Source organism: Mus musculus, chromosome 7, assembly GCF_000001635.26.
Source record: "Mus musculus strain C57BL/6J chromosome 7, GRCm38.p6 C57BL/6J".
NCBI lineage: Eukaryota > Metazoa > Chordata > Mammalia > Rodentia > Muridae > Mus > Mus musculus.
Window position 1 is genome coordinate 29,932,661 of NC_000073.6, and position 24,483 is coordinate 29,957,143.

Sequence of the window (24,483 nt, forward strand, 5' to 3'; positions counted from 1 at the left end):
TTAGCACTGTAATATCTGCTTTTATTCTCTTACTGAAGTATTACAGGTCAATGTAACAACTTCTAGAAAAGCTTCCTAAAGCTTCAAAGGCGACTAATATCATAAATGGACCACGAGCAATATCCACTACTGTTCTTTGAACTGTTTTATTAACTTACAAATATTATACCATGGTTAATTGAATATTTTGGGGTTTCCTCTCAAAATATCATGATCCAGCCATGTAACTACATGTGAATTTTGTATCTTTTAAATAAAGAATAGTGTCCTATCATAGAAATAAACATATTGATCCACCTCTGCATTAATGATAATGTTACATATCACTTAGAGCAAACCAAGCCACAAATCTGGGAACATTTATAGATAGATCTTTGCAGACATACATGGATACTTCTGAGTCCAGTACACTAAAAGAAAATAGACTATTCCATGTTTGCAGGGTTTATTATTTTTTTTAATATTCTTACGCTAAAGCAACATGTTTCACTTTATTTCCAGCATTTTAGAATTTTACCTTTCCTATTTTGAGTGTGTGTGTGTGTGTGTGTGTGTGTGTGTGTGTGTGTACATGCATACCATGGCGTGCCATTGGAGGTCAGAGGACAAGTGTAGAAGTTGGTTCTTTCCACCCACCATGTGGATTCTGGGTATCGTAGTCAGCTGTGAAGCTTGGCAGCAAACCCCTATCAGTGGGGCCGTCTCACCAGCCTGAGGGAATCTGTATATCTTTGTTTAAGAAGTAACAAGTTTGGTCACATAACCTGTACACATATTGAACAGGCTAGACTTATTCCAATGATTTCAGTAGCACCAGGCAGATAGAAAATTGCCAAGTCTTGGGTTTCAATTTGTTTCCAAAAGTTTATTCACTCAAAAGAGTTTAAATAAGAAAAACTTTAAATAATTATAATCTAGTAGAGAGTGAACATCTTCCCTAGTTGTTTTGTTAAAAACTGTTTTTTGTTGTTGTTTTGTTTTTTGCTGTATTTTTTGTTTTTGCTATTTGTGGTCCTTTCCCTTGCCGTATTACTCTGAAATCAGTTCATGAAATCCTTTATAACTGATGTGTAAATTTTGAGTGGAAGTATGGACAAGGGAGAGACTGGGAAGGGTTCGTGAACTTTTATAACTTTCTAACTTGCTTTATCAAGTGGTCTTTTGCATTCGTCAGCACGTTTTGTAACTTCGTACGCATGTCACCTAATTACCTTAGACTTTCTTCCCGACACATACATTATCATTCAAAACCTACTTCCCCATAGTCTCATATTGCCTATAAAAGTTATTGTTTTTGGTTTTTCCAATCTCCTTCTCTTGCTTAATACATCAGCAAGGAGCTCGAGTTCGTTGATTGACAGTAGATATTTTCTTTCAGACTTGAAAGAGAATACTGATATCACTGGGTGTTTGGTGACAGTTTCTCATACAATTGGTCCCCGAAGTGGGAATTGTCTAACAGATGCATGGGACCTTCCCAAGGCTCTCCTACAGTCAGCGCCAGAACTGATTGTGTCGCGTGCTATGAGGTGTTCACTTCAATGGGAGGCAGTCCTCACATTCACCGTGGTCACGGCGTCTCTAGTGAGTGTGGATTCTCTGGTGTCTGACAAGGTGTGACTTTTGGCTGAAAGCTTTTCCACACTCAATACAGACATAGGGCTTCTCGCCTGTGTGTTTCCTCATGTGAAGCGTAAGAGAAGAGATCTGAGAGAAGGCTTTCCCACAGTTGCTGCAGTCGAAGGGCTTCTCGCCCGTGTGACCCCGGATGTGGATAGTGAGGGAGGAACTCTGGGAGAAAGCTTTCCCACACTTGTTACATTCATAGGGCTTCTCGCCGGTATGGCCTCTCATATGCACGATGAGGGACGTTCTTTGAGAGAAGGCTTTTCCGCACTCGTTACACACGTACGGCTTCTCCCCTGTGTGGCTTCTCATGTGTAAGTTGAGTAGTGAGCACTGGGAGAAGGCCTTCCCACACTTCTCACACTCGTAAGGCTTTTCTCCCGTGTGACTTCGCAGATGAAGCGTGAGGGAAGCGATCTGGGAAAAGGCTTTCCCACATTTATTACAATCGTAAGGTTTCTCTCCCGTATGAACTTTCTGATGGGTGATGAAGTTTTGCTTCTGGCTGAAGGCTTTCCCACACTCATTACACTCGTAGGGTTTCTCTCCAGAGTGAATTTTTTCATGAGCAATGAGATTTGACTTCTGGCTGAAGGCTTTGCCACACTCCTTACATAGATAAGGTTTTTCTCCCGTGTGGATCCTCTGGTGCCTGACAAGGTTTGACATCTGGATAAAAGCTTTCCCACACTCATTGCATCCGTAAGGTTTCTCTCGAGTATGGATTTTCTGGTGGGTGATGAAGTTTTTCTTATGACTGAAGGATTTTCTGCATTCCTTACATTCGTAGGGTTTCTCGCCCGTGTGGCTTCTAATGTGTACTGTCAGTGCCGAGCTCTGAGAGAAGGCCTTGCCACACTCACCACACTCATAAGGCTTCTCCCCGGTGTGGACCCTCACGTGTATGATGAGCATGGAAAACTGAGAGAAGGCTTTCCCACACTTATCACACTTGTATGGCTTCTCCCCTGTGTGGCCCCTCATATGCAGAGCAAGGGAAGCCACGCGAGGGAAGGCTTTCCCACACTCGTTGCACGCGTAAGGCTTCTCCCCAGTGTGAACTTTCTGATGTGCGACAAGGCTTTGTTTCTGGCTGAAGGATTTTCCACATTCGTTACATTTGTAAGGCTTCTCTCCAGTGTGAATTTTTTCGTGATCAATGAGATTGGACTTCTGGCCGAAGGATTTCCCACATTCCTGGCACACATACGGCTTCTCCCCAGTGTGGATCCTTTGATGTCTAATGAGATTTGACATCTTGATGAAAGTCTTCCCGCACTCGCTACACTCGTAACACTGCTCCCTGCTATGGAGCTTATGATGGTTGATCAGCTTCTCCTTGTGGCTAAAGCCTTTCCCACACTGGTGGCATTCATAGAGCTTCCCCCCTGTGTGAACTCTCAGGTGTCTGATGAGGTCCAGGGTCTGACTAAAGCCTTTTCCACAATGGTTGCACTTAAAGGGGGTCAGCACAAAATGGGGCGAGCTGGTGTGAAATGGCTGCATAGCATCGTCATATTCAAACTGTTCCTCTGGCAACGGGTATTGTACATCATCATCACCAAAATTGGGCTCTAAACACTCTCCAACACCGTCACATTCAAAGAGACTGTGCATGGAAGGAATGGAGTCTGCGTTTGGGAAAAACGTACTTGCAAATTCCTCCGGACATTCGCTGGCTTCACTCGTCACCACTATTCCCTCGAAAACTTGTCCGTCCTGGATTTTCTGGTGCTCGTCAATTCCCAAAATCTCCCCTAAAATAGACAGCAAAGAAGTATCCCTCGTGGTTCCGGTTCTGACACTGAAATACCAAGTATACTTGAAAAACAATGTTCCCACAGGTAAACAAATTGCAAGTGCATATCTCTATTTTAGTGTAATCTTAAAAATATTTTCACTTGGGCTGGAGAGATGGTTCAGGGGTTAAGAGCACTGGCTGTTCTTCCAGAGGTCCGGAGTTCAATTCCCAGCAACTCACAGCCATCTGTAATGAGATCTGATACCCTCTTCTGGTGTGTGTCTGAAGACAGCTACAGTGTACTCACATATATAAAATAATTAAATCTTAAAAAGTATTATTAAAAACGTTTTTCATTTCATATATGTTTTTGTTTGTCTGTTTTTGTTTTTGTCTTGCCTGCACACACTGAAGTGCACTACATGCATGCCTAATGCTCGCTGAAGCCTGAAGAGGGCACTGGGTCCCATGAACTGTAGTCACAGACAGCTGTGAGCTGCCTCGTGGGCTGCAAATCCAACCCAGGTCCTCCAGAGGAGCAGCCTGTGCTCCCAACTGCTGCGCTGTCCTCTAGACCCACATGTGTCTCTTAGCTTCTCAGTTTTAGAAGGAAGTTCCAGGAAAGGAAATAGATATTTAGAAATCCAATTACCTTTTTTTATGCAAAAGAAAGTAATATTAATTTTAATAACCTTCACATGTACATAAATAGCTACTTGGGAAATGTAATAAAAGAAAACTACATTCAAAAATTTAAAAACTATGAAAAAAGACCTAAGGCAAAAATAATCAAAAATATCCAAACATTCAAAAATGAACACACAATGGCTAACCATTACAGACTGTGCCTTAATTTCATCCCTTGTGGGGTGGAGGCAGAAGGACTGGAAATTCAAGGCCAGTTTTAGCAACAGAGCAATTCAAGGCTTTCTCGGGCTATGTAAGACCCTGTCTCAATGCAACACTAACAACAGCTGAAAAGAAAGATGGTTCAAGGTCAACTGTGTACTGCCAAAAAGATAGAACAGTCCTAGCTCCCAGAACCTCAAAATATGGTTGTCCTCTGGCCTCCACATGCATGTCTGCACACACACAGACACACACACACATACTTTAATAGTATTGAAAAATAACACCTTGAGCTGATGAAATAGATCATCATCATGTAATGACATTTGCTACCAGCATGATGTCCCAAATTTGATTGTACAACTTGTCTCTGACCTCCACATATGCACCATAACACGCATGCACCCACACATGTGTGTACACAAAAAAACGTAATTAAAAAAAATTTTTTTTCTGAGACAGGGTTTCTCTGCATAGCCCTGGCTGTTCTGGAACTCACTTTGTAGGCCAGGCTGGCCTCAAACTCAGAAATCCACCTGCCTCTGCCTCCCAAGTGCAGGGAATTTTTTTTTTTTTTTTAAAGAGAACATCTTAGTTTCACATAACTGTTACTACACGCTGTGGGAATCTACCTTAGGAAACATCTCAGGCCAGTCACTTACTGGTCCTCTCGCTTTACCTGGCTGGGTCCCCCCCACCCCCCACACACACACACACACTAACCTGGACAGGGTCTCCACAGCACTTCTCTCTCCACCACACAAGGCTCTTCCTCTTGCTCCAACTTGAAAATCACTTCAGGTTTGGTGAGTGGCGGGCCTGGGGGGTGGGGGAGGGGATGACATTGGTTTGGGTATACACACGAGTGACAAAAACAACCCTGGATTCTGAGTTGGGCCTGGGAGAGCCAGGTGTACTAACTTCTGAGAATGTTGTACCCTGGAATGCCACCAAAGATTTTCCTTCGAAAGCTGGGGCAGGGACAGCAACATCTCAAGGCACCTCAAGGCAAGGCTCATCAACATTAACAATTGCATCTGTTTTAGAAAAGGTACATTATCTTACCTACTGTGATTAAGTTGTTGTAGTTTTCTAGCATCACATTCCTATATAGGTTCCGCTGAGTAGGATCCAGTTGCTTCCATTCTTCTTGGGTAAAATCAATGGCCACGTCTTTGAACGTCACTAGTCCCTGTAACAATACGCATCACTCAAACTGAAGTTATCCATTCTAGTGGTGTAGGAAAAACATAACAAGCCTTGTTCAGATATAATTCAGAAAGATGACATTACAAAAAGCACTGCCCATTTTCTAAACAAAATGAAGCAAACGTCATATTAGCAATATAGTCAGTTTATACTCAGTTACTAGAAAACAGAGCCAGTGGTATGTATATATAGTAGAATTTTGTTCAGCTATAAAGAAAAATGACACCCAATAAACAAGCATACCTGGGAGACTTCAGCCTTGCCTGTTTCCCCAGCGAGCACAGAGTGCTAGGGAGGTTTTGGCCTCCCCTGTTGTCATGGTGAATTCAGCATGTTGGGAAGCTTCAATCCTGCCCATCACACTGGTAATCACAGTGCCTAAGATGCTACTGTCCCGAACCTTCCTTAAGTGAAGTCAGCACACCTACCCAGACTCTAAATACACGCACACACATACACTCATACATACACAGTCACACATAGACACATACACACACACACACTCACATACATAGACACACATACACACACAGACAGACACACACACACTACACAGACAGACAGACACACACACACACACACACACACACACACAGTCCTACCAGGTGATAATAACCCAGTACCCTTTCACAGTGAAGACTGTAAAGAGACTGCTAACCCAGAAATGCCCACTCTGAAACAATAAAGGGAAGGTAGGTAGGAAATAGATTCAACCAACCATCTAGTTCCAGATATGCAAGTCTCAACACAATACTCAAGTTAACAAGAAAACCCAAGGCAACCTAAATCCCCCAAAGATCATTATTACTCTACAGTAGTGGTATCCAGTGAAAATAAACAGATGAAACCACCTCCAAAATAGCTTAAGAGGATTTGTGTGTTCAAAGAACTCAAAGAATAAAACAGATGCCTGAAAATATCCCAAGAGACCACACACGCAGCTGAATGCAATAAGGACGGAGACACAGGACATGAAAGAGGAACTCAGTGTGACAGAAGTACTGAAGAAGAGCCACAGCGAAACACTAGAAATGGAAAGCGTATCAGACTTCTGTGGACAGTGTCACCAACAGAATTGATCAGAAGGGAGCCATAATAATAGATGCAAACGAAATTCAGAAAGCCACTGCACATTCCTTAACAGCACAGCGTTCAAATGGAAACTCTTGAAAACAGGGATGAATTTTCACATGCAAAATTAAATTAACAATGAAATAATTTTAAAAGATCGAAAAAAGCAGTGATATTGATGTGGTAATGAAATTCCCGTCTCACTATGGACACAAATCACTCTTAGGGGTACTCTGAGTGCCCCACAGTAGATGGACAACAGAAAACCAACTCAACAGCATCTCTGGAGGGCCTGTGTCTCATAATGTTTGTGCCACAGGTTTTTGTTTTTGTTTTTTTTTCTTGAGACAGGGTTTCTCTGTGTAGCCCTGGCCTTGGCCTTCCTAGAACTTAACTTGTAGCCTTGAACTCAGGGATGAACCCACCTCTGCATCTGCTGGGATTAATTTTATTTTTATTTTATTTATATACTTTTCTCTCTTTTTACCCTTCATTTCCTTGGGTATATGTTATGTTTTCCACTTTAGCATTTCTGTGAGGTTCATGAGTGTGTGAGCGAGTATTTCCTCTGAGTCTGTATCAATTTTGTGCCTTTGACAGAGCTCTTTTCCTCCTGTCTGTTTTGTCTACTCTGATGTGTTAGTGTTTGCTTTACCTGATTATGTCATATCACACTTTATTATAATCCTGTAGACTCTTGTTTGCATTCTCATGAGACAGAGAGGGATGGATCAGGACGGGAGGGAGGGAGGCTGCCGTAAAACTCACAGGATCCCCTCCCTCTGCCTCCAGAGTGTTGCTGCATGTGAAGGTATGAGCAAGCCACCATGCCTTGCAAGAATATGAATTTTTATGCATAATTTTTCATCATTTGGGAATTTTCACATCATGTACCCCAACACACTCACTTCTCAGTCCTCCAAGGTCTGTGCCCCCGCATTGTGACCTTCCCCCAAATAAAATTTTAAAAATAGTCCATTTTGTGTTACCCAGATGCTCACTGGAGCACAGTCAAACTCCAAGTGGCCAGCTTCATAAAGAAAACAGAGTCCTTCTCTACCCGTACCCCACCAGAAGCCTGCAGTTGTAGAGAGCTGCACCCCAGAATTCTTATCAAATTTTTAAAAAGCTCCATTGATGATTTTCCTTGTAGGCTGTTCCTTTGGGGGTGTGGGGGGAGGTGGGGTACGCTGTCACAGAATCCTTCTATTCCATGTTCCTATCTCTCAGCTGTATATGTGCCACCATTGCTACCACTGCAAAGTCGCTCCGTTGCCCTTTAGAGTCAGTGCGAGCACAGACCATGGTCTTCCATGTGGTTTCTGGTGACAGCACCCGGCCTCCGGCATCAGCATGGTTTCCAATGGCAGTGCAGACCCCAGACATGGCCCTCGGCCACAGCACAGGCCAGGACACCATCACACCTCCACACCCCTCAGTGTTAGCATAGGCCAAGGACAGCAACACGGGCTCAGGCGACAACACAAGGCACTCACATCACCATGGCCCCTGGCAGTAGCACCATCCATACACATCAACATGAATTCAGACGACAGCACAGGCCACATGCTTCCAAATGGCCTTCAGTGGTAACATGGACCATGGACATCAATAAGGCCTCCCAGCTGCAGTAGGACCACGGACCTTCACATGAACTTCAGTGGCAGCATGAACCACGACATCAATATGGCATCAGGCAGCCACACAAACCCTGGACATTCGAATGGCCTTCAGCGGTAACTCAGGATACAGATACTAACATGGCCCCTGGCTGCTGTAGGACCCAGGACATCCACATGAACCTTGGGCTTCAACACAGCCTGGGGCAGTGGACCAGAGATACCACTGTGGCCTCTAGGGGAAGCAGGGACCATAGAGATCTTCCGAGGAGGCCCAATTCAGAAAACATTTCTCATCTCGAACATCCTGTTGTTCAGAGCCCGGGCGCAGCATGTTTGAGGCTGAGTCTGCGCAAGCTTCAGGCTGCCGCCCAACACCATTAGCCACGTTCCCTGTCCACAGCAGCCATCTCTCACATCTGTCATCAGGGTCTCTACCTCTGCCTCTCTCCACTGCTCAATCACTGCACCACTCCTCCATCTCCCCCTCTCTACTTCATATAAATAACATCGGAAACTGCAGTGCGTCACAGTTTGTTTTTTGCCCAAACAGATTTACATGCGAATACTCATTGTAACGGGTCATCTGTCATCAAAAATATTGGGCCCTTGCCCAGACTTGTCTCTGATAACCAGAGTCAGGGTGATAATGTGGCTAGGCAGGATGCCCCAGGGGCAGTTTCTGTGCACGCTCCTAGCTGCTGCATACCTCCCTGCCCTCAGTGTCTGCCAGTTGGGGGTTCACCAGGCGTGACCTGTGAGCAGCACCCCTTCCCTACGCTTTCACTCTCCCAGCAGTGCAAGCAGCACAGGCTGCAGCCACAGCGGCTCCATGCTGGAGGGTTTAGGACTAGCCCTATACAGCAATAACATGTTTCTGAGGGAGCTCCAGGATGCTGCCTACCACCCTGTCCTTGTTTCCTGCAGCCCCACGGCTCACCGGGCACAACTGTTAAGTTTGTAGGATGTAGGCCAGCCAGGCCGCCGTACTGCCTCATCGGTACTGGCAGCCCCGTGGTGCATCAGGCACAGCCTTTGTGCTTGCAGCTTGCTGGCTGAGATGCAGTGGCAAAGGGTAGTCATCATTCTCTGCCATGTGTAGATATGTTCCACCATCTTTCCAATTTCTTACTTTTCCATTAATTAACTTATTTATTCACTTTACACCCCTATCCCTGTTCCCCACCCCATCATCTTTCCAATTTCATGAGTCCACTTTTCAGAAGCATCCTCCCATAAGACTTGTCTCCTCCCACCCCACCCCCATACTTGTTCCAGAGCTGCTTCGGGCTCTGCGGACTCCCTTTCTGCCGCCGCATCACCCTTCAGAGCCTCCCTGCGTCTCTCATGCTCCATAGAGCTCCCCTAGCTGAACTGCTGAATTCTCATGCATTTTGGAAACCCATAATGCAAGCATTAAGCCAAATCCACCACAACGAAGTTTGACTCTGCAGAGGTGTTAGAAGCCGAACAGTGAGCTGTGTGAGGCGGTGTACGGCTGTAGTCCTGGAAGGAGCAGTTCAACATAGTCCTTAGCTACATGCCCAGCACGGGAGATGGTTCTGGCTGGCAAATAAAGTTGCTGGTGGCCAATGGGTGGGCAAGGAGACAGAGGTGGGACTTCAGGATGTGCAGACAAGGGACCAGGGAAGTAGGAGACCTGCATGCCATGCCAGGGAAGTAGAAGGATTAGGCCTTAGAAGTGCAGGACAGAGAGACAGCCAACGTGTAAGAGTCGGGGATCATGGTCCAGGAGGGTGCAGGCTGGGGCAGCCAGGCTGGAATGTAGGTTTTAGTAAGTAATAATTCAGGAGCATGGGAAGGGAGAGTGTGCTAGCCATGTGAAGGTTTGGGAGTGGCCCTGCCACTTAGCTGCTTAGGGCATATTAAATATAAGGCTGTGTGAGTGTATGAGAGAGAGAGAGAGAGAGAGAGTGTGTGTGTATGTCTTTCATTTGAGAATCTACAACATTGGGGAAGTAGAGAGGAACTCACAGCCACTGCTGGGGAGGTTAGAGCTGTTTAATCAACTATGGCTACAGACTTCATGTGAATGGGTCCATTGGAGTGTAATGTAGTCTCCTGATTCTTTCACTGTGTTGATGGGATTCCTGCTGTGAGTAGCAGTGCTCTCCTGACTGCAGCACTTGACTTTTTAGAGACACTCCCTTACTGCAGTGCTTGACCATTTAGAGACAGTCCCTGAGTGCTGTGACACGCTCCACCATTGGCAGCTCTGGATTGTGTTTACTGTGCTGCGGATGTTCATTTGTACTCCTTCTGATTCTCCTTCTAAATAGCTTCTACTTAGACAGAAACTATTTCATCTTTAGTCAAAACAGAGAAACAAAAAATGCAGTCTTTACCAACTGCAAAGAGCCACAAAGCATTGTTCTCGTTGACCCAGGCACCAATGAGAGGCTTGTTCCTGTGATGAAATGATTGGCTTTAGCCTTATAAATAGTGAAAGTGGTACGATGAACTTGACGCCTGGTTTACGCTACCTAAAAGAATGAGACTAAAACTTGAGACCCAGCTTTAACCTCTCTGAACTGACCTCATACAACAGCCACACTGGAACTCTCCCTTACTTTTAATCTTCTAATGCTACTTCCTCTGGGAAAAAAAAAACATTTTATGTATACAGACGTTCCAAATGCATGGCACCGGTTATAGTAAGAAGAAGCAGAGGATGAGACAGTATGTAATATTTACCTCAGACTCGGTCATTTCCTCTTCTTTTTAGGGGGGAGGTCCTGAGCAAGCTGAACTGGCAAAAAGAACAGAAGTCATTAAAGCACAGTTGACTCTGTGGTTTCAGAAAGCTGCATTGATAACTACAGTCTGTGGTATCACCTTGTTGACGTTGTGAGAAGATGCACTTCTGTGTTTTCAATTGTTGGTTCTGTTCCGGCACAGAACTAAATGCGGGCAGAACTCTGGTGCTATCTGTGGCTCATCACCAGGTTTTCTATTTTGTAAATATTCGTCCTTCCTCACCTACTTAAAGGCATCTAGAACTGTATCAGAGGTTGTCTCACTGCTGATTGGTTGTAATAAAGATCTGATGGCCAATAGCTGTTGGAGGTTGGTTCTAATGCTTTGATTCAATTGGGAATCTGAGTATCCAAATGCTAAAGGTCCTTGTCCCCAATTGGTTTTTGATCCATCAATAAACATGCCAATAGCCAGTGGCTGAGCACTGGGCAGGACCTTTAGAGTTGCTAGGGCTTGGGCACAGAGAGGACCAGAAGAGAATCGCTGTGACTGCCTACTGTTCACTGAATTTCTTGAATCTGTGGTTCACTAATTTTGGAAAAATCCTCAACCATTATGTCTTCAAACTTTTTTTTTCTTCTGCATTCTCTTTTTCTCAGATATTCCAATTGCATGTGTTAGATACTTTCTCCCTCCATTCTTGGATGCTCGGTTCTCCCACCACCCCATCTCTAACACTGTCTATTTTAACTATGGCTGTGATAAAAACACCCTGAGAAAAGCAACTCAAGGACAAGGGGCTTTGTTTTGAGTCACAGTTAAAGCTACTGCAATCTGTTGGGGTGGTTTTTTGTGCACTGTGTAAAGGCTGTCTTTGTATTCTTTAAATGCTGATTTCTGAGCTGGCAGAGAGTTGAGTGCAGATGGCTTGGTACTGTTATTCAGATGGCTACATCATAGTTTGTAAACTCTCCCTCCCTCCCTCACCTTTTGATTGGTTTAATGAAAGGTTAATCGCCTATAGCAAAGGAGGAGAGAATAGGCAGGACTTCTGGGCAGAGACAGGAACTCTGGGAAAGCCTCTGACATAGGAGGATTCACCAGCCAGACATGGAGGAATGAACCAAGATAACTGATGAGCCACATGGCAGAACATAGGTCTGAATATTCTTGCCCAAGGGAACTGGCACTATTAAGAGGTGTGGCCTTATTGGAGGAGGCATAGCCTTGTTAGAGGAAGGGTGACATTGTAGAGACAGGGCTTTGAGATCTCATATATGTGATTATGTGTGGTTAATGTGATCCAGCGACCCTCTTACTGGCTGCCTGCAGCAGACAATCTCCTGCTGCCTTCAGATGAAGATGTAGAACTCTCGGCCCACTCCAGCACCATGTCTGCCGGCATACTGCCCTGCTTCCCACCATGATGATAATGGATTACACCTCTGAAACTGTAACTCAGCCCCAGTTAAATGTCTGCCGTGGTCATGGTGTCTCTTACCAGCAATAAAATCCCAACGAAGAGCAGGGTGTGGTGGCGCACACCTTTAATCTCAGCACTCGGGAGGCAGAGGCAAGCGGATTTCTGAGTTCGAGGCCAGCCTGGTCTACAAAGTGAGTTCCAGGACAGCCAGGGCTATACAGAGAAACCCTGCCTCAGAAAAAAAAAAAAAAATCCCAACGAAGACACATATACTTAATTTTTTTTTTCTTGGTTTTTTGTTCTTAACCACTGAGCCATCTCTCCAGTCCCCGTGTAGCCATAATCTTATACTGATGGTAATCTTTATAATTGATGCAAAATTGAGGTTACAATTTCTTACATTGGTACAGAATTTATATATTGGTGTAAAATTAAGGTTTTCATTGGTATAAATCTGTATATTGATACAAAGTTTGAAATTAATATTGTTACTCTTAGATAGGCATTGTGCCTATGCAACTCAATTAAGAATACAAGGTGGGGCTGGAGAGATGGCTCAGCGGGTAAGGGCACTGACTGCTCTCCCGAAGGTCCTGAGTTCAATTCCCACCAACCACATGGTACAGCTCGCAGCCATCCATAATGAGATCTGACGCCATCTTCTGGTGTGTCTAAAGTCAGCTACAGTGTACTTATATATAATAATAAATAAATCTTTTTTAAAAAAAGAATACAAAGCTTTGACCCAGTTCTTCTAATAACTGTTATTACAAACTGTTCAGGACGATTAAGTAACACAAGTTAAGGGCCAGATAGCAAACTCATGGTAATGTTAGACTCTGATTTAATTATAATAAAGTGTTTTCAATTTACTCAAATAAAAAGAGTAGTTAAGGCTTAACAGTTCAGATATACTTTACATAAATAGTCTTCAAAAAAACATCAGTAGTCCACAGAATGTGAAATTTAATGTTATTTCATTATTAAGGATCATTTGATAATGAGACATGTCTGCTCCTGACAGCTTCCCCGTCCCCTTTCAGAGAAGAATTTGATCATCAAAACCTCCATATAGAGTTACTCCAGTTATGACAGTGTAGCCACTGGACAAAAGTTGTCCTATTCATCTACAGATAAAAAATACTGTGGGATTGTTGACAGTTTAGCTCTGCCAATACAAAGTAAGCTAGTCCTTCATAGTTCCTGCTTCATTTCAAGGTCTGTCAGATGGTTCTGGGCCAGAAGGCTGAAGACAGATGCTCCGTTATAAGAAACTAGTGGCTGTCCAGGTAGTCAGCCGTCTCTGCAATTTGTTTAGGTGTTAGAAGCTATGTTTTTATGTGTCCCACATATTCAGGTAGTAATTTGTTCTCAGATTTCTGATGGGGTTGAAGACCAGTTATAGTCTCATAATCAAACTCAAGTTGTTTAGCATTGAGTGAGATGATGTAGATTTGAAAGGATAGTTTTCAGATAGTAATGAAAGCTAAAATCAGAACATTATTCAGCTACAGTATTGATAGGTCTTTAAGTTAGGATAGAAGGTAGAGTATTTTATCTAAATTGGCAAAACTGATGTACTAGATACTTTTAATATATACCATACCTCATAGTTTACATGACTGTTACAATTATGTTCCATGTATTTTGGAAAGAAAAGGTCTTTTTAGTGGACAAAAAGGGGAAATGTAGTGGCTTGTGTTCTCGTGCTGATTGTGTTACCAGAAAACCTGTTTGCTGTGTCCCACATGTAGGCTAAAGGAAGCCTGCCCCCCCCACACACACACACACACCCAGCTCTGATTGGGAAATAAAGTTGCCGGTGGCCAATGGCTGTGCAGACAGAGGCAGGACTTTTAGGATTCCCGGGCTTGGGACAGAGAGAGGGGAAGATGGAAGATCACCATGAAGGGGAAGCAGAAAGATAAACTGCATGTAAGAATTCAGGAAAGTGGTCCTAGTAGCCTCTACCCCAATTGGTTCTGGGGTAGCAGAGATGAAATATAGATTTTTAAAGGTGTTCATTCTGGAATACCGGAGGAGAGGGGTTGCTAGACAAAGTGCCCAGTCAATGAGCTAGTCAAGACATATCAAAATTAACTGACATGTGTGTATGCCTTTCATTTGTAAATCCAGAGAGCTCTTGGGTGCATGCATGTGACCCGCTGGGAGCTCAGGGCAGGCTAACTACCGCTACAAGAAATAGCTCATAAAAATGAGCCAAAATAAATACCATGCTTCAAAATAGGTAAAATCAGCATGGTAAGTATGGTTATTTCACTTCTAAACTTTCAATTTTGCTTATTTATATACCAATTTAAAACCAGGGCTCAGGGGTGGAGAGATGGCTCAGCTGTTAAGAGCACTGACTGCTCTTCCAGAGGTCCTGAGTTCAAATCCCAGCAACCACATTGTGGTTCACAACCATCTGTAACAAGATCTGATGCCCTCTTCTGGAGTGCCTGAAGATAGCAACAATGTACTCATATACATAAAATAAATAAACAAATAAATAAATCAAAGGAAGGAAGAAGGAAGGAAGGAAGGAAGGAAGGAAGGAAGGAAGGAAGGGAAGGGAGGGAAGGGAGGGAAGGGAGGGAAGGAAGGGAAGGAAGGGAAGGAAGGGAAGGGAAGGGAAGGAAGGGAAGGGAAGGGAAGGGAAGGGAAGGGAAGGGAAGGAAGGGAAGGAAGGGAAGGAAGGGAAGGAAGGGAAGGGAAGGGAGGAAGGAAGGAAGGAAGGAAGGAAGGAAGGAAGGAAGGGAAGGGAAGGGAAGGAAGGGAAGGAAGGGAAGGAAGGGAAGGAAGGGAAGGGAAGGGAGGAAGGAAGGAAGGAAGGAAGGAAGGAAGGAAGGAAGGAAGAGAGAGAATACCCAGGGCTGGAGAGATGACTGTGCTGTGTGCAACATTTGCTGATCTTCCAGAGGATCTGAGTTTGAACCCCACATCAGGTAATGGGATCTGATCACAACCATGTATAAGTCCAGCACTGGGCTGGTGAGATGGCTCAGTGGTTAAGAGCGCCGACTGCTCTTCCGAAGGTCCCGAGTTCAAATCCCAGCAACCACATGGTGGCTCACAACAATCCGTAACAAGATCTGACTCCCTCTTCTGGAGTGTCTGAAGACAGCTACAGTGTACTTACATATAATAAATAAATAAATCTTAAAAAAAAAAAAAAAAGTCCAGCACCAGGGGATCTAATGTCTTCTTCTGGCATCCAAGCACTGCCCCCCCCCCCACACACATACACACGTACAGACATAGTATTATAGTGATAGTATTATTTTACATATTTGCTTAAACTAAGAAATGGGGCCAGCACAGAGTCAGCTGACCAGGACTCAAGTGGTCTTCCAGAGATCAGGGAGCCTGTAGGAGCCTTCTCCATGTATGTTATGGCTGTGTCCCTGTGGGACTCCTGACAGTGGGAGCTAGGGCTGCTCTGACTCTTTACCTGCCTTTGGGACCCTTTTCCTCACACTGGGTTGCCTCATCCAGCTTTGATGTGAGAATATGTGCCTTGTTATGCCATGTTTGGTTGAGGTCCCTGGAATGCCTGCTTTTTTCTGAGGGAAAGTTAAGGATTAGATCTGAACAAAAAGTGGTGAGGGAGGAGGCAGAGGAGGTACTGAGGGGAGGGAAGAGGGGGGAGTGCAGTCAGGATGTAATATATATAAGAGAAGGATAAGTAAAAAGGAAAATTTTCAAAAAAGAATAACATCAATGATAATTAATTAAAAAAAAAAAAAACTGACTGCCAGAAAGAAAGGAAGAAGGAAGGAAGGAAGGAAGGAAGGAAGGAAGAAAGAATTAAAAAATAATAATTCTTGCTGTGCCATGGTGGCATACACCTTTAATCCCAGCACTTGGGAGGCAGAGGCAGGTGGGCTGTAGAGTCTAGTCTATAGAGTGAATTCTAGGACAGCCAGGGGTACTCAGAAAAACTGTCTCAGGGGAGAGAGGGGTCGGGAAGGGTTTATTTTTATTTTTTATGGATGGGTATTTTGTCTACATGTATGTCTGTGCAGTATCCTTGCATCCTCTGGAACGGAAGTTATAGGCAGTTGCTAGCTGTGTAGATGCTGAGACTCCAACGTGGGTTCTCTGCAAGAGCAACGAGTGATCTTCCTCACTGAGCCCAGATTGTCAGTTTTGAACTGAGCAAACCAAGAAATGCGACTAGGGAGGCAATGAAAGACAAAGAAGCCTGCTAGAGCTGGGGAGGAGCTGGAGTAAGGGGACAAGACAGAGAGTTTCCACTTTCAGTTGTCAGGGCTCTTGTAACGGAACAAATCTGGATATGATGCAGGTGACCAGTTTGGGGTTGGCCTGGGCTACATGGCAAGACTATTTCTCAAAAAGAGGTGACAGTTGGAGTGTCACTGTCACTGTTACTTCTTCTGTTATTACTAACTGAAGTATTTTCCTAAAGAAAACAATTCTCTCATCAATTTTTAAAATTAAGGACAGTTTATATAAAAAAGAGAGATGTTTTCCTTTTATAGGGTTGAGGGACATTGAATTGATTCCATAGGACTCTCTTTTACAAGCATCATCATTATTATTAATGTTTTTTCAAGACAGGCTTACTCTTTGTAGCCCTGGCTGTCCCAAAACTCACTCCAGAGACCAAGCTGGTCTTGAACTCACAGAGATCTGCCTGCCTCTGCCTCCCCCAGTGCTGAGATTAAAGGTGTAAACCACCACGCCCACCTACAAGATAAAGCTTTTTCAAAAACCCACAATAAAAATATCAATTCATTTTAACTGAAGGTCTCCTTGCCTCTCTTTCACATTATTCCTGCTTGCTTCAAGTGCTGATGTGGTTTTATATTTGTTTTGTTTTTCTTTCTCTTCAACACCCTAAGACCTCTTTCCAGTCTCTTGGCTGAGACAGGCTGGGCCTCCTGCAGTCTAGTCACCATGAGAGTTTATAAGCTCCCACCAGCACAGCCACTCTGCTACCTGTGCCTTGCCCCATTAATTTCTCTTCCTCCTCCTCTTCTCCCCCCTCCTCCTTCCCCTCCTCTCCTACCAGCATGATCATCTCCCAAGCTAAGGCATACTCTGCCCTCTGATCCTATGTACTCTGACTACGTAAGGACATACATTTATCTCCCTCATTTCTGCTGAGTTCTCTGAGAATTTCATCCAGTATATTTTGATCATATTTACCCTTTTGGTGTGTATGTATTGGGTGGGGGTGGATTTATTAAGAGCTGTCTAAATTTGATCTCTTCAGGTTTTCTTCTGTTCTTCTCCTTGGCTCCATAATCCACAGAACTTGCTTCCTGAGACACCAGTGAATTTTATGTTACTAAATTCAGTGCATCATCTTTCTCAGTCTTCAGAACCCTCTCTGGATATTGACACTGTTTTCATTAAAATAGACTTGTTCCTCGTGTTGAGGGTAACACATTGACCTAGTTCCCTCTGACTGTTCTAGCTAGTCTCTGTCAATCATTTTTACTGATTCTCCACTACCTGTCAGATGTCATGTTAGAGTGACCCCCAGTGGGTCTTTCACCTCTACCTTTTCTGTCTTAGGTGTTCTCATTCACTCTTCTGTTTTCAGGATCATTTGTAATGGTAATTCCCCATCCCAGGTCTCCTGCACATCACACTTGTATATACAACTGCCAATGTGACATTTCAATTTGAACGAATGTATCACACTGCACATACTATATCCCAAACCAGAATCTCATTTTCTCCTCAAGTAAGATCCCCCTCCATTCTCAAGAACTGAGTTCTTAGCCAGACAGTGGTGGTGCATGCCTTTAATCCCAGCACTTGGGAGGCAGAGGCAGGCAGATCTCTGAGTTCATGTCCAGCCTGGTCTACAAAGCAAGTTCCCGGACAGCAAGAGCTACACAGGGAAAACCTGTCTCAAATAACAAACAAAGCAACCAAAAAAAAAAGAATTGAATTCTTAACTTACATTTGCAGTCTATGAATAAACACTGTGCCATCTTGTTACAGTCACATGGTGGCTCTGCTCTTGCAGCCACCTACCGCCACAGCTCTGTTTTATGCTGTATTGAGTGTACTGCCTGTTACTACTGCTGGTCCTGATCTCCAACATATTTCCCCTGGACTATTCTAAGATCTTCCTGGGGCTGGAGAGATGGCTCAGCGATTAAAACACTGACTGCTCTTTCCAAGGTCCTGAGTTCAAATCCCAGCAACCACATGGTGGCTCACAACCACCCATAAAGAGATCAGATGCCCTCTTCTGGTGTGTCTGAAGACAGCTACAGTGTACTTATATAATAAATAAATCTTACAAAAACAAAAAAACAAAAAAAAACTTCCTAATTGGTCTTTCTGCCCCCTCCCTCACCCCACCCCTGACCCTTCTTCACTCCTTTTCCAGCTGTCACCAGAGCAGCAAAAGCTGCCATTGAGCAGATAGATTATTATCCACATGCTCAAAATACCTCCCATCTCACTCAAGGTACTGCGGTCTACGAAGCCCAACTTCCTCTGCTCTCCCCCCACCCAGCCACCCCTGGCCTTCCCCCTCCTTGGCTGTTTCAGCCACTGCCAGTGTGTTCATCAGAGCAAGCATGAAAACATCAAAACCTTGACAACTGCATGTTCCCTGTATGGAATAACCCTTTCTCCGTTGTACTTGAACCTCGCTGTGTTCCTCCTGTCATCTACCGCTCCTTTTCTGTCCTCCCTGGCCCTCCATCTAGACTCTACTTCCCATCTCTAATTCTAAATAGCCTCCTATTTTGACTTTTTTTTTTCTAAGTATTTTTCAGCATCTGATATGGTTCATATTTACTTACTTTGTTTATTATCTGGTCCTCGGCAATGTAAGCATCATGAGAGGGGGGGGGGTCACTGCTTCTTTTGTTCGCTGCTATATCCCACACACCAACAATTGACTGATATATGTCCAACATTCAATAAATATTGAGTTTATAAAAGGCTCCTCAGCGCAGGAAGAACTCTGAAAATGAGAGCTGAAAACAGAGCACCACCTTAGGAAACAAATCACAAAAGAGATCTTTACTTAAATGATTGATCTTGCTAACGAGTACTGCTGTTGTGCCATGAAACCTTCATGAACCCCAAAAAGACCACCAAGGAGCCCCATCCAATGCAGTCACATTAGGGTCTCATGGGCTCCCTGCCAACCCTGACACAGCAGAAACACGGTGCCCTGAGTTCAGTTTCAGGCAAGCATTTATAGAGGCAAGAAGAAGGTATCTAGCCTGGTGCACACCTGATTGGGGATTCATTATGGCCTTTAATATAAATTTAAGCCAAACCATAAACTTAACTCCTGCTTTCCTCCTTATGTTGGTTGTTAGGAAGGGAAGTGTCAGGGTCAGGCTTGTAACCTGGAGGTGCAGATCTGGTGCCAGAAGCAGGTTTTGTTGGGGGGTAACCTGGAAACTGGTAGGCACAGGTCTTGTTGGGGTGTAGCCTGGAAACTGATGCTAGCTATTGGCCTGTTAGCTAACTTTAAGTTCCACCTTAGGTCAGGTTCTCTAAGAGGAGACGGAGTCTGAACCCAAAAGGTTTGGTCTCTCATTGCAACCTAAATTTTATTTTATAACTATGAAGGTAAAGATTCTGTTACTTACAGTATTCATTGCTATCCAGGGTATATCTCTATTCCAATATTACTGAAATACTGATGCATTGATTATTTCAGTAATATTGTAGGATGTTAGAACTTTACATTGGGTATAATTATTTAGATTTTGGAAGATTTTAATAAGGATATGCTTGTTAACATATCAACTCCACTTCTAAAAGCCACCCGAAGAGAGGGAGGAAACAAGAGGAGGTATGAGGGAGGAAATGGGGTACATTACAGCATTGCCAAACAGTTCTGCATGAACTTGGTTTATAACTTCAAGAGGTTGAAAACAGAAATTAATCAGGATATATATATGTGTGTGTGTGTGTTGTGTGTGTGTGTTTAAATGGTATACACTTGAAATGTGTAATTGTTGATGTCAATATGTTAACAACATCAATGGTTAAATAAGAGCCGTAAGTTACAGAACTGTATATATGATGTTACTGCTCTTTTTTTTTCTTTTTTTTAGATTTGTTTATTTTATGTGAGTACACTGTAGCCATCTTCAGACACACCAGAAGAGGGCATCAGATCCTATTAGAGATGGTTATGAGCCACCATGTGGTTGCTGGGAATTGAACTCAGGACCTCTGGAAGAGCAGCCGGTGCTCTTAACCACTGAGCCATTTCTCCAGCCCGTTACTGCTCTTTTAAGAGGCCATGCTCTTTATATGAGCACATAAATGTACGCGTTCATGCTCACGAGTGTAAAGAAGTCAATTTGTCAGGAGCTGCATGACTGACTAGGAGAAATAAATAATTTTTAGTCTTTGGGCTTTTCTGTATCTTGCTATTTGGGAAATGGAGTTGGGCTGCAAGGCAAATGAATTTCGCCTGTCATGTACACAAGACAGTTTGTCAATACAGGAAAATAGTCAAGTCCTGGAGATACTGATGCTTCATATAAAAATATTTTCAATTATTATAAACGGCTAAAGGTAGCACTCGTTCAAACGCGGTCTTCACACATCTCCACACAATCCTACCCGCCTAACTTCCACCCACAGAGTTTTTCATTAATGCATTCATTCATTATCTCAGCCATCACATGTGCACCCACGTTCGTAAAGGCACATAAAGGATAACGAGCAAATTATAGTCACATCACGGCTGCTGCAAACCGCAGGCATCCCGTCCTCTACCCACACCCGCGACCGCTCTACAGGGCCCTGGCTTCCACCCAGCACAAAGAGTCCTGGCCTCCAGCTCACGGCTTCCGGGACTCAACGCTGAGCCGGGCCACGGGTCTCGATCCCCCAACCCGACGCCGCCCAAGGCTCACAGCCTCCGGGCTACGGCCTGGTGCTGCTAGGCTGGGAAAGAAGACCCACAAACCTGGGTCCGCTAGGCGCAGGGTAGCACTTCCCAGAGGGCCGCGCGGCTCGCCGGGCGGGTCTGGCCTTCGGCGTGCGAGTCAGGAGAGTGGCCAAGGCTCGGGTAAGGGCGCGGCGCTGCGGCAGGGGGACCGGCTTGAGCCTGGGCGGGTTTTGTAGCAGCGGCTACCCCGCGGCCTGGCATTCACAGCCTGGGGGTGCAACTTGCAACTGAGAAGAATCCGAAAGGATCCCTTGCGTTCTTGCTTTGAACTACATTTCCCAGAGCCCTTCGCGGCCCGAGACCTGTGCTCACCCAAATGAAAAACTGGCCCTCGGCTATGAGACTTTCAGGGTTAGGGAGTCTGAGCCAGGAAGAGAGCACGGCTGAGTTTGTTTAGTTCCCTTGGATCAGGGCTCTCTCCCGAGATTGTCTACCTCTTTATGATGGGGATGGTCCTCCGGAGTCACAAACTCTTGGTAGCAGGCAGAAGGAGGAGTTACGTGAATACGTGTGTGTGAGAACTAGACTATGGGGTCAGGGTGTGGAGTTTATAGAGTTAAGAGACCTTGAAGTTCAGTGACATTTAAAACTGTGTGAATTTGCAACCACTTTTGTAATCATGGCTGGGTGTTCTCTTGCAGCGTTTCATTGCTATCTTCCAATTTTGTCAGAAACATGCTTTTGTCTATACTTCGTAGACTCCTTGTTCTGACCGACAGTGTTACTGGACTGTTAACGTAGGATTGTAAACACCATTGCTGAGCAATGTCTACATACTAACTAGATCCTAAGGAAACGGAGCCATTTACTAGTCAACTAGACCCTTGTACCAGTTAGCCGTTCTCTCTCCATCAAAACAAAACAATCACCACTGGGGAGGGGGACGTTATTAGATATACGTTTTTACAAATACTTTCCACCCTTGCTGTAGGAGTAATTTGTCCTTTTATTGTCCTGATAATACTCTTTAGTGAACAAGGGTTTTTTGTTGTTGTTGTTGTTTGTTTGTTTGTTTTAAAGGTTTATTTATTTCTACTTGACGTGTTTTGAGTATTTTGTCTGCAGTTCATGCATGCAATACACAGAGAGACCAGAAGGGGGCATCCGATTCCCCGAAACTGGAGTGGCCTGTGCTTGTGAACCACTCCCTGAGAGTTCTGGGAATGAAACATGGGTCCTCTTCAAGAGCAACAAGTACTCTTGATGCCTAATCTGTCTCTCAGCCCCTGCTTTAGATAGATAGTATAGTGTACATAGTTCCTTTATCATAGTATTTAAGCAACATTATTTTATTTCACACAGAATATAGAACTCTAAGCAATAGTTTGTTTCTCTTTTCCTTTCATAATATTGTTGCTGTCAAATAAACTTCTTGAATTTGCCATCGCTTGACATGTAGCCCAAACTGGCCTCAAGCTCAGATAAATCGCCCAGCTTCTGTTTGACAGGCCCACCCCCATCCTAACTTTTATTTTCTGTCTATCCCAGCACCACAGATAGCTTCTCCCATACAGTGTTGGTTCCTAATCAGACACCACAGAGAATTCCATACACAAACACATATCCATGATTCTAACCCTTCAACGTTTGTCCGACTCAATCTGACACTCTCCACAAATCTACCACAGCACATTTAAACATCACAAATATCATATATACTGTGAACACAATCAAGCACACATGACTCCAGAAATGTTTGCCTAACCCAGCAAATCATGTTTTCCACTGTTACACTCCAAGAATTGTGTACATACATACACACTCAGAGAGTTAGGTATTATTCTCAAAATCTTGAAATTTTTCCTGAAGAAAAATACTATGTGTTTGAATGAAGTACAGAGTCAGATGAAGACAATACGGAGGGCATGGCTGAGTGGCAGAGTGCTTGCCTGGCATGCTTGACAACCTGGGTTCCATCCCACAAAAAGATCTGTGAAGGGACTAGAGAAAAGGCTTAGCAAGGAGCTGGAGGGATGGCTCAGTGGTTAAGAGGAGCACCCTCTGCTCTTCCAGAGGTCCTGAGTTCAATTCCCAGCAACCACATGGTGTCTCACAACCATCTGTAATGGAATCCGATGCTCTCTTCTGGTGTGTCTGAAAACAGTGACAGTGTACTCATATACATAAAATAAATAAATCTTGGAAAGAAAGGAAGGAAGAAAGAAAAAGAAAGAGAAAAGAAAAGGCTCAGCAATTAAGAGCACTCTGGGAACTGATGCCCCAAAGATATAGGCAAAAATACTCATACACATAAAAAGTAAAAATAATTAAAATATTTTCAGTTTACTTTATGTGCATGGGTGTTCTGCTTGCATTTGTGTCTGTATACACGTGGTTTGGCGGTGAGAAGAGACATTAGGACTGAGGCTTGTCCGTCCCACTGAACTCCAAGGTGCTATAGTCCCTTCTATCCAGACTACATTTCCCAATGTCCTCTGGGAGCCCAGGCAACAGAGGAGCTTCCCCCCCCCCCCCCCCCCCCGTCCCCCTCCTACTCAGAGGCTAGATTCTCCAACTTGTGGCAGCTGGAGTGGAGAACATTCCAGAGCCTTCAGGGAAGAAGCGAGACAGGGAAGTGGCTGGGGAGTGTCCACCTGGAATCTGGTCGCCAGGCCTTCTGTGCGTCCCTGGAAGTAGGAAATGGTTGTTACAGTTCTGCGAGCCTGTCACCCAATGTGCGACTGAATCTATGCCTGGTACCTTCCCTTTCCCCCTTGTGCATCATCGGGGAGCCTCCTTGTGACTAGAATGTAAGTCCGTTGTTAGTGATGGCAGCCTGTGGCACCAGAGCGTCTGAGACGTGTAGGAGAGAGTGAACATCTGACATCATGTACATCCATGTGTGTGACAGTGGCTGGCAATGTCGTCTTTGAGACTTTGAGTATGTGAGTTTCCTGAAACTGTCACCCAGTGTCTTTTCTGTAAGCTCTGTAAAGTTGCTGCCCAAGGAATAAATTGAAAATGACTTGAGCATGGATTATATCGTATGCAAACCAATTCCTATGTCTCTACCAACTCTGTTTACTGAAGGGAAGGTTGCAACAGGAGGAAGGAACATCAGATGGTAGGTAATGTGGATGCTGAGAGGAATGCCAAGTTTGCCGTGTTCTTTTCCCATCTCAGCTAGCCCAGATCGCCATTTCTTAGGAGGAGCTGAGAGGAAGAGTGGCTGTCGGACTTCTTAAAGCCGTGCACCAGGTGAGCTGGTATATTCTCTCTCCTTTAATTCCCTTCCCACCTTTCAAAGTGAGCTGACATTAACTTCCCTGCTGCTGAAATGATTTGGCCTATCCAGCATGGGAGTCCC

General features: G+C 44.3%; 1 protein-coding gene and 1 long non-coding RNA gene across 8 annotated transcripts in view; one reads left to right on the forward strand and one right to left on the reverse strand.

The window, feature by feature from the left end:
• Zfp74 (zinc finger protein 74) lies at window positions 1–21,488 on the reverse strand. 4 transcript variants are annotated; one of them, XM_011250720.3, is made up of 6 exons: window positions 21,195–21,488; window positions 19,054–19,230; window positions 10,831–10,880; window positions 5,282–5,408; window positions 4,940–5,035; window positions 1–3,383 (listed from the first exon to the last, which is right to left on the reverse strand). In XM_011250720.3, exons 3-6 carry the CDS (start codon window positions 10,843–10,845, stop codon window positions 1,582–1,584), a joined length of 2,040 nt encoding a protein of 679 aa, XP_011249022.1. In that variant the 5' UTR covers window positions 10,846–10,880; window positions 19,054–19,230; window positions 21,195–21,488; the 3' UTR covers window positions 1–1,581. The 4 variants fall into 4 exon arrangements, with proteins under 4 accessions (XP_011249022.1, XP_030098875.1, XP_006540448.1 ...); XM_030243015.1 differs by having other exon boundaries at window positions 1–3,430; window positions 10,831–10,885; NM_178384.4 differs by having other exon boundaries at window positions 131–3,383; window positions 10,831–10,885; window positions 21,195–21,405.
• The window catches only part of C230062I16Rik, an 11,421-nt gene continuing 6,330 nt past the window's right edge, over window positions 19,393–24,483 (forward strand). The window contains exons 1-2 of one of the 4 annotated variants that reach the window (XR_003946630.1): window positions 19,393–21,296; window positions 24,300–24,374. This is a non-coding gene — a long non-coding RNA (RIKEN cDNA C230062I16 gene). Of the gene's footprint in view, window positions 21,297–23,664; window positions 24,062–24,299; window positions 24,375–24,483 lie in introns of those variants that run through there. The other 3 variants (XR_003946632.1, XR_003946631.1, XR_003946633.1) reach the window with 3 other exon arrangements.

What these genes read in the sequence shown, in the direction of transcription:
- Zfp74 (XM_006540385.4), bottom strand. An exon ending in CAACAACTTAATCACAGTAG is followed by an intron (nt 5,036 to 5,281) that starts GTAAGATAATGT and finishes CCCACCCCCCAG; the next exon opens with GCCCGCCACTCACCAAACCT. An exon ending in GCTGTGGAGACCCTGTCCAG is followed by an intron (nt 3,384 to 4,939) that starts GTTAGTGTGTGT and finishes TGTCTATTTTAG; the next exon opens with GGGAGATTTTGGGAATTGAC.